This window comes from Bombyx mori, chromosome 21 (genome assembly GCF_030269925.1).
Source record: "Bombyx mori chromosome 21, ASM3026992v2".
Taxonomy (NCBI): Eukaryota; Metazoa; Arthropoda; class Insecta; order Lepidoptera; family Bombycidae; genus Bombyx; species Bombyx mori.
In genome coordinates, this window is record NC_085127.1 from 13,478,359 (window position 1) to 13,488,693 (window position 10,335).

The following is a 10,335-nucleotide window of genomic DNA, read 5'->3' on the forward strand; positions in this document are numbered from 1 at the left end:
GGCCACGGAAGCTAATTGGTCTACATCAGGCCCTGTGAGAGCCCGGTAGAACCTACCGTGTAACTCCTTGCTCCTCCATACGGTTATGCGATCTGAAATACTCTCTACCTTCAGCCTCTTCCAATTCCCGTTAGCTAAGGATAGCGGAGTTAGCCCCTTATCGACTGCAACGACATCCCGATACATATTCACGTTCATCTTAAGGAAATATTCCCTAAGGTTGTATATCTCTCGGTTATGTAGATTCTTGGCATTCAAAATACCACGACCCCCACATTTCCGAGGAATATACAACCTCATTACAGACGAACGTGGATGATGCATTCTGTATGCCGTTAACAATCGCCTGACTTTTCTGTCCAGTACGTTATTATGATTATTCCTCGAGAGCCCTCTCATCGTGGCCGCCGGTAACTACATTCCCGATCCTGCGGATAGAATGGAAAGCAGTCGACGTCGCCCCAAACACGTCATTTCGGTCCTCCCGATCCACTAACGGTGCTTTTAGATACCTCAAGCACCGGTCATCGTTCTCGTCGAACCCGTCGCTTGCAACGAAGGGCTCGACGAGTAAATTAACCCTCAGACACAGCCCACTAAGTTTCAGTTGTCAGTGGGTCGCGTTTCCGATCCGGTGGTAGATTCTGCGAAGCACGGCTCTTGCTAGGGTTCGCGTTCTAGCAACGTCGTCAGGTTTGAGCCCCGTGAGCTCACCTACTAGTTAAGGTTATGCTGATATAGCCTCTCAAGGCTCTCAGCTTAGGTAGGAAAAAAAATTTACTCAAACAAATATAAAACTTTTCTTATACTGATAGTTCAGACGACCTTACGACCTTTCAGTAACTGCATTTGAAGATTGAGCTTTCCGGACGTCTTATCCCTTAGGCCACGACGACACCAAATTCATTTGTTCATATATATTTTAATCTACCACCCGCTCGATGGAAGATCTTCTCTTTGTCGATACTTCATTCCTAACTTCATGTTTATTTTGTGGAGTAGAGTATAGAGTATTAAGCGGTAGGCAGCGGCTTAGCTGCCCTTGACATTGCTGACGTCTATGAGCGACGGTAACCACTTACTGTCAGGTTGGCTGTGCGCTCGTCTGTCTGCTCGGACAATAAAAAAAATAAAAAACTTCTTCCTCCTTGCGTCGTATTCCTCACTGCTGCTGAGATTCGAGAACACCCTTCGGTATTATTTTGTGAACTGTGGAATCAAGAGGGCTCCGAATCTGGGCGATACGATATATTGGGTAGGTAGGTAAAGCCCCTCGTCTTTGTTTGCAATACGACACACGACAGACCTTTCGACCTTTTGATAAGACACTATTTATTCATACAATAAATACTCATTAAATCGTGAGACTTTGTTGTTGTCGGTCGTGATAATGTTACAGATAGCTGTCGTGGGCGCCGGAATCAATGGCTTGACTTGCGCTTTGCGGATCCAAGAGAAATACAAGAAATATCGCGTAATTCGATTCAAATGTTTTCCTTGAATTTCGTTAAGGAATTTTCGTTTTCCCTTTACCGTGGAATACCTATTTGAGTTTTCGGTCGTTGTTATAGGTCGTTCTATTAGCGAAACAATTCACCCCGAACACGACAGGGGACGGCTCCGCGGGTCTCTGGTACCCATTCGAAACGGGTAACACGTCCTCGGAATTATTATGGTAAGCGATTTTTTATGTCCAGATTTTACATTGATTTTACATCATCATCATCACCATTCTACTTCTTTTTTTTTTATTGCTTAGATGTGTGGACGAGCTCACAGCCCACCTGGTGTTAAGTGGTTACTGGAGCCCATAGACATCTACAACGTAAATGCGCCACACACCTTAAGATATAGTTCCAAAGTCTCAGTATAATTACAACGGCTGCCCCACCTTTTAAACCGAAACGCATTACTGCTTCACGGCAGAAATAGGCAGGGCGGTGGTACCTACCCGTGCGGACTCACAAGAGGTCCTACTACCAGTAATTACGCAAATTATAGTTTTGCAGGTTTGATTTTTATTGCACGATGTTTTTCCTTCACCGTGGAAGTCAATCGTGAACATTTGTTAAGTACGTATTTCATTAGAAAAATTGGTGCCCGCCTGCGGGATTCGAACACCGGTGCATCGCTCGATACGAATCCACCGGACGTCTTATCCTTTAGGCCACGACGACTTCAAGACGACGACATCTAAATCATTTAGCTCTGTCTCCGGCTCAGTCCGAAGAACATTGAAACTACTGAACTTTAATTTGTTTCGAAGTGACCTTACAGTGGACTGTGTGGCTAATAATCAGTTATTTCGTTCGAACATCAACAAAAAAACAAAGAGGATGCGATAATCTCGAGGTCTGAGCAGGCTTGCTGGGTTCTATATGAGCCATTCGGTACTCATATCCGAAAACAGTTTGTCTCACCGAACGGTACGCGCGGTCCTCGACCACGAGAACAATCAATAATACTGCGCAAACAGTCGGTACTCTGACGCTCCGCACTTTATACGCAACAATAGAGAGGCGATCTATCGACGATTCGCGCTCTAAGAGTTAATTATTTATACAACTCTCGAGAACCGAATAAAAATACAATAGTTTTCTGATGTTATAGTTACAGATATAGTAATGTTATAGTTACTTATATACTCAAAATACAGCAGTGACTTCGAACTCATGTCACATTGTGATATGTCTGAGCTCCGGAACCATTTTTTTTTCGAAGGACTTGGCGAGTAAATTAACCCATAGACAGACACAGCCCACTCAGTTTCTCGCCGGATCTTCTCAGTGGGTCGCGTTTCTGATCCGGTGGTTCGTATGCCCGTCTGCCTACAAAGGCAATAAAAAATAAAAAAAAAAAAAAAATTCTGCGAAGCACTATCCTTGCTAGGGCCAGTGTTAGCAACGTCACAAAGTTAAGGTCCCGTGAGCTCACCTACACGCTCGGTTTTTTTTTCGCTCGGTTACGCTGGCATAGCCTCTAAAGCTACCACCAGCTTAGGTAGGAAAAAAAGATAAAACCTTGATCATTTATTTCCCCAGATATACGAACTCTTTGACCAGTCAGGCTTTAGCTGAATAGTTTAGTTTTACGTTACTTTCCCAGTAAATGGGGTACTGCGACATACGAATTCCTGCACGGACTGTGGTTGGAGGGAGGCTTGGATGTATGTGCGGTGCCATTGTCCTTCGTCTATCGGAAGCCAAGAAACGAGAATAAGCCAGACTGGGGTAAACATACTTTCGGATATCGACAGATCGGAGAGAAGCACTTGGAGTATTTGAGCAAAAGGCATTCACAGAAATTCGTGTAAGTACCTAAGTAATGGTCGTGTGAATTGGGCTCGATGAGCGAATTAACCCATAGACATTATTTTTTTGGTACAATTTTTCCTTGTTAGGAAAGACAAGGGGATCTAAGCCTTGTCTGCTCTATATATTCTCTGAAATAATTTTTCAAAAAAGCCGAAGCCAGGTCTTATATGATATATATTAATATATCCTGAAATAAAAATGTCATCAAGGCCGAAGCCAAGTCCTTTATAATTTCTTCCTGAAATAAAAATTTCAATAAGGCCGAAGCCAAGTCTTATATATTTTCCAATCCTTGTAAAATGGCAAATTCGAGTTTTACTGTCAAATCCAAGTTCAAGACTTTTTTAAATCTTAGCTAGAATAAAAAAATTAGTAAACAAATTATCATAATGTTATGGACGGAGGCATAACTTCGTCAAATCCTTGTAATCCCATTTTTAGATATCTCCAACTGTTGAATCTATAAATTCAAAAATTGGCTTAAAACTTTCTTGATTTCTTAATAATAGCTGAAGAGTAAGCGGGATGTCCTCAGCGTTTCCATATATACACAGCAGACGGTCGATAAACACTAATCTATCCAGTGAAAAAGATTAACCCATAGACACAGCCCACGGGTTTTCTCGCGCGATCTTCTCAGTGGGTCGCGTTTCCGATCCCGTGGTAGATTCTGCGAAGCACTGCTCTTACTAGGGCCAGTGTTAGCAACACTCCGGCTTGAGCCCCGTGAGCTCACCTACATGTTAGGGCGAAGCTGAAAGAGCCTCTCAAGGCTATCAGCATAGGTAGGAAAAAAAGTCGTGTGAAGTCCACAGTCAAAAGGGTATAGATTCAAAGAGGCGTCATTAACCGAATGTATTCTACAAATATTGGAAACAGAGGTCAGTTGTATTGTAACCCTGCAACGAAGCATCGCTAGCTGAATGTATTAAGAGAACAAGCTATATCGATAGCCTCATAAGTACAAGTGTCAGTCCGCACGGTTAGGTGCCACCACCCCGCCCAGTTCTGCCACAAAGCAGCCAAACGTTCCGGTTCGAAAAGTAGCTCGCGTAGTCAAGGAAAAGTGTTAGTCAAGTTTCCTGCAGGAATGAAATGTTTTTTTCTAGATAAAAGGTAGCCTACGTCACTTTAAAAAAATTGTTAATACACTGTTTTATTTTGACGAGAAAACAGATGAACTAAAACTCAATCAGGCATGTTTGTGATTTATAATATTAAAGTATGGATAACATAACGATAATGATTTATTGAGGACATTTGTGTTAACTCAAAGTTTATTATGTTTTTGTTTGTATTATTAGTTGTTGCACCTTTTATAAATAAACGAATCAAACATTTAGACTGATGGTATTTCTTCATAGTTCAGTGATCGGTTTTATTCCGAATTCAGATCAGGCCATACCTTCACAACGCTAATTGTTCCACCTACAAAATTAATGGCACACTTTCACAAGCTGTTCGAAGAGGCTGGCGGAAGGACGCTTCAAGTGGAAGTGTCCTCGCTGGAGGACCCGATCTTGGGAGAATATGACGTGGTCGTGAACTGTACCGGGATTGGCGCGAGGGATCTGGTACCAGACAACAGCGTATTCTCTGTTAAAGGACAAGTGACTAAGGTAAGGACTAAGGAAATTGGTGCGAGTGATAGCGACGGAAGCGATATTGTCGTACCTAACTTGAAAAACAAAAAGGATTGTGTGGTTTTATGAAACCACGATAAAAGTGATTTTTTTTTCACATTATAGACTTAACTCTGACAAACAACATTTACATTAAACACTGACAAAAACAAACAGAATAGCGTGGAGCACTGGCACAAATGAATAATAGTCTATACACTACACGGTCAGCTGCTGCGAACTATAGGCGCCGCCATATTGGCCTTGGCTGCTCTGACGAGCGCCTTTCACTTTATCCCTACTCCGCGGCCGACCGTCACGCGACATGCAACACACAGACGGAAAAGTTTGAGGCGATGTAATAAAAGTTTCACTTTAAAATCTAACTTTACACCAGTGTGCTTAGTGCGAGTTTTTAACCTTCTCAATAGCGTAAAAGTTAATCAAATTGTATGAAGTTGGAACGTTTGCCGCTAGGGGCGCTGTTCCAACTGCATACTAAATTGGGTTAACTTTTACGCTATCGAGAACGTTAAAAAACTCGCACTAAGCACACTGAGCCAAATATGTATTTATAATTTAATATGGTAAAGAGTTGTATAGCCCAAAATGGAAGTTAGAACATTTCCGTTTTCTCCCGTGAATACACTCGTTACGCACCCGCTCTCCCCCTTCTTCCGTGTTCTCCAATTCATGCTATTTGGGCAGAACTGTATGTTTCATAGATTTTACTATGATTAATACAATCTGACTTTCAGGTATTCGCCCCTTGGGTCAACGAATGCATCGTGGACATCGACGGTGGAAATTACATCATACCTAAGTAAGTGACACTAATAACTACTTTATTTAATCTCGCATTTTTTATTGCCATTGTAATATATTAACATTTGTCTCCGACTTTCCGATAACTTTACAATTTAAAACAATAGTAATTTATTATTAATAAATTATAATACAATCTTCATTATTATACCGGATTGCGATCTAAGAAAATATTTTCAGTTAAATTAACTTCTCTCTGACTTAAATATCTACATACAGGCCTTAAGCTTAAGCTGGCGTGCAAAGCGACGTAATCCAAGACTTTATCTTCATTCAGTTTTTCTTTCCACCTTAACGAGAATTATCCTTTAACGAGAAACATTAACTATCCTTTTTTTGATAAAACTCAAAGTAAGTAGTCGTAGGGCGGGTCTGGATGCATACTGTTTTTTTCCCTACCTAGCCTTAAGAGGCTATTTCAGCTTCGCCTTAACGGGTAGGTGAGCTCACGGGGCTCAAACCAGGAGTGTTGCTAACACGAACCCTAGCAAAGGCCGTGCTTCGCAGAATCTACCACCGGATCGGAAACGCGACCCACTAAGATCCGGCGAGAAACTCAGTGGGCTGTGTCTGTGGGTTAATTTACTCGTCAAGTCCTTCGTCGCAAGCGACGGTTTTTGGCGGGAACGGTGACCGGAGCATACTGTTATATGCAGACATAACCTTTGGACAACCCGTTAAATATTTATTTGTCGCAGAAGCCACCATTATTAATACCATCGTCAGACATCGTAGGGGCTAATAGGGTGATCGAGCTAAGAGAAATATTGAGTACACCAATCACGTTTGCTGTCTTAGAACAATTTGGAAATCTTCTCTTGACGTTAGCAAACGAAAACGAATGACAGTTCTTATGACGGAGGCACCGCTCTTCAAGAAGTCTGGTTGGTAAGTGCGATGGCGTCTACGCGCCTCCATCGGCTAGGCTCTGTCGTAGCATGAGGCTAGCCGGGTTCCGACGATACCGCAATCGTGCTGCCATCTCTCAGGAATCGTGCTGCGTTTCGTTTAGCTACCAAACTAATGATCGTCTCCGACATATTTAATTTGTTTTATAAAATTCCTCAGTCCCGAAATATGTGTTCTGGGAGGGGTGACCGAGCACGGCAACTACAGCACCGACGTCGACGAGGACACGAGCGCGTTCATATTGAACGGTTGCAAAAAGATGTTGCCGGCGCTGCAGGTGGGAAACTACACGGATCTCATTGCGGTCCTATAACCGCAGAATGTTTGTGCAGAACCTAGATCTCGATTTAGGTTCTGGATCTAGGTTCTGCAAGGCGAATTACTGGTGGTAGGACCTCTTGTGAGTCCGCACGGGTAGGCACCACCCCCCTGCCTATCTCTGCCGTGAAGCAGTAATGCGTTTCGGTTTGAAGGGTGAGGCAGCCGTTGTAACTATACTGAGACCTTACAACTCATGTCTCGTGTCTATGGGCTCCGGTAAACACTTAACACCAGGTGGGTTATGAGCTCGTGAACCCATTTATCTAATAAAAAAATGAAATTAAGGTTCGACTAACGACTACTTCCTTCAGAGTTGTTTCATATACGAAGGTCATCAGAAAGAAAACGCAGTTCCGTGACGCAATTTGGGAAAGGTTTACGTCCATTGGCAGATATGTGTCACGTTGACATTGTGTATGCATGCAGTAATCACTGCCACTATTGACGCTGCCCATAGCACATTCTGAGTGTTCTGAGCGCGGCCATACATCATAAAAATATCCTTATCCTGCTCCCTAATCTTCCGTATCTTACTAGCTTCCACCCGCAGTTTCAAGTGTAAACTAACCCTCTCACTCTCAATGGCGTGGTTGAAGAGCCCCACTCAGCAGCGGAGGAGTTAGCCTACGTTAATTTCGCGTCCAAATTAATTTCGTAGTTGCATCGAAATCGCCCAGTCTGAGCGTATCTGAAATAGCTCCTTAGGCTACCAGAGAATAAGTAGGGAAAAAAGAGTAAAAATTAGTGGTTTAACGTGAAAACATAATAGAGTTTTAAGTACTTTCGTGTTTATAATTTTATGCATGGATTAACACGTCTGTGTGCTTAGTGTGTTATTTAACGTTCTCGATAGGGTAAAAGTTAACTAAAATTTGTAAGCATTTGGAACAACGCCCCTAGCGGCAAACTTTTCAACTCCATACAAATTTCAGTTAACTTTTACGCTATCGAGAACGTTAAAAAACTCGCACTAAGCACACGGGTTATAGTAATGAAGGGTATTCCAGAACGTGGTCGTAGTGAACGAGTGGGCTGGTCTGAGGCCCGGCAGGGACCAGGTCAGGCTCGAAGCCGAGGAGAGGGGCGGGAAGTTGTACCTACACAACTATGGACACGGTAATTTTGATAAAAATAGGGTCTTAAGTGGGCGGGGCTTGGTGATGTCATAAAACGTGGCGTATCGACGTAGATGGCCAGACGAACCCTCACCTCGCCTGACGTTATGTGAATGTGGATAGTCAATAGATAATATAACTTGAATCTCATAACAAATCGGGCGTGAGGTCATAGAACAATGAGTTAAAACATAATTTCCACTCTTCACGCTGCAGTACCTGATGATGACTTGGCGGGTAGAATAGGTAGACGGAAAGAGAAAATAATGGCGTTACCTACTTCAAACAGACATTTAAATATGAATAATTATGTTGGACACATTGAAAGGAGTTCCACATTCCATTAGGTTTCTTTATCGCATTTAAAGTGTAAACCTATTAAATATAATTTCGTCCTGCTTGTCCTGGTGAAACTGGAAAGGCCTCAGAGCCACGAGTAATCCTTCAAACATAAAAAAAACCGTGGACGGTGCAAAGGTACGCAGCCCTTATACAATACAAATGAGACTGCAACCTCATGTCTCAAGGCGAGTCATGTCTTCCAACCACTTTTTTAGTTGTTGAACTGAATGTAGTATTCAATTCCTACGATTCTATAGATGGAAATAGAACTACTATCTTCTTAAAAGAGCTTGGCTCTTCTCTTTCGCCTTCGAATACAACAATAAGCAGATACCAACTAAGCACGGACGAGTTTTAAATTAGTTTTATTGTTATTACTGGTGGTAGGACCTCTTGTGAATCCACGCGGGTAGGTACCACCACCCCGCCTATTTCTGCCGTGAAGCAGTAATGCGTTTCGGTTTGAAGGGTGGGGCAGCCGTTGTAATTATACTGAGACCTTACAACTTATATCTCAAGGTGGGTGGCGCATTTACGTTGTAGATGTCTATGGGCTCCAGTAACCACTTAACATCAGGTGGGCTGTGAGCTCGTCCACTCATCTAAGTAATAAAATAAATTATTAACCTTATCTGCACCACTGACGGTATCTTATTTTCTCAGTCTCCTAGTACAGGCTTGCACGCTTAAAAGAAGACACCAATCATTGTATTGTTTTGACTCGCTTTTAAAAATGAAGTATTTTCTATTTGTATTTGTAGGAGGCAGCGGCTTCACTCTGTTCTGGGGCTGCTCAACTGACGTCTTGTTCCTCTTGGAAAATTACTTAGAAAAGAAAGGAATAATAAAAAAATCGAAACTCTAAACGGCAAAGACGTGCTCATGAATGACTTCCGCGCGGAGGGAATTTACGCAATTACTGTACAATTGAGGCATTAAGCCTGAAGATGGGTGGCCTTGAGACCAATCACCTGTCGAAGCAATATAACTCTGAATACCAAGACAGATATGAGGTCTAACAGCTTATACACCGACTGCTTCACCCTTTAAAATAGAACGTGCGTCTGCTTCGAGGCGAGAATAGTCGGGATGTTGGCACCTACCCGCGCGGGCCCTCAACACGCACTATCGCCAATGATTACGCGATATTTTTCCCGCCTTTTATTTCATTGATTATCAATTTATTTATTATTTGTATAATGTTTTTGCTAGCTATTTGTATATATTTTACTGGTGGTAGGACCTCTTGTGAGTCTGCGCGAGTAGGTACCACCACCCTGCCTATTTCTGCCGTGAAGCAGTAATGCGTTTCGGTTTGAAAGGTGTGGCAGCCGTTGTAACTATACTGAGACCTTAGAACTTGTATCTCAAGGTGGGTGGCGCGTTTACGTTGTAGACGTCTATGGGCTCCAGTAACCACTTAACATCAAGTGGGCTGTGAGCTCGTCCATTCATCTAAGCAATAAAAAATTTAAAAAAAGGTTCTTGACGGCCAACGTTGTTTACTATGTAAGTTAGTCTCGTTTGTTTTTATAATCCATCTCAACTTCAATAAAGCGAAGGAATATTAAAACGAAACTGCACATGTTGTTTTATTGTACCTACGACAAACAAAATGTCTCTAAGATTCATTATCCCTCGTTATACAAAAACTCGAAATTTTAATATATCTATATATAAATTACGTGTCACGTTGTTATTCCACGATATTGGACACCTAAACAACTGAACTGATTTTAACTTTTTTTTTTAAGTTGTACTTAACTAAAGTATAAGTGAAATTTATTTCGTAGTAAACGCAATACAGTCAAATCCAATTGTTCTTACTTTGTTATTTTTTGGTATTCGCATAGCCGGACACGTGTTATTTAGAAACAAAAACCTTAG

The 10,335-nt window shown here is 42.1% G+C and overlaps 1 protein-coding gene across 4 annotated transcripts; it reads left to right on the top strand.

Moving 5' to 3' along the window:
• The first annotated feature begins 773 nt into the window (after positions 1 to 773).
• On the top strand, positions 774 to 10,033 carry LOC101737245 (D-amino-acid oxidase). Of its 4 annotated transcripts, none has more exons than XR_009976003.1 (9): positions 774 to 1,474; positions 1,572 to 1,675; positions 3,106 to 3,309; positions 4,708 to 4,933; positions 5,695 to 5,759; positions 6,830 to 6,947; positions 7,999 to 8,107; positions 9,210 to 9,681; positions 9,967 to 10,033. XR_009976003.1 is itself a non-coding variant. In XM_004924992.5 (8 exons), the coding sequence occupies exons 1-8, from the start codon at positions 1,391 to 1,393 to the stop codon at positions 9,311 to 9,313; spliced, it is 1,014 nt and encodes a 337-aa protein (XP_004925049.1). In that variant the 5' UTR covers positions 774 to 1,390; the 3' UTR covers positions 9,314 to 10,033. The 4 variants fall into 4 exon arrangements, 1 of the variants encoding a protein (XP_004925049.1); XR_009976001.1 differs by having other exon boundaries at positions 9,210 to 9,649; positions 9,930 to 10,033; XR_009976002.1 differs by having other exon boundaries at positions 9,210 to 9,642; positions 9,930 to 10,033.
• Positions 10,034 to 10,335: the final 302 nt, after the last annotated feature.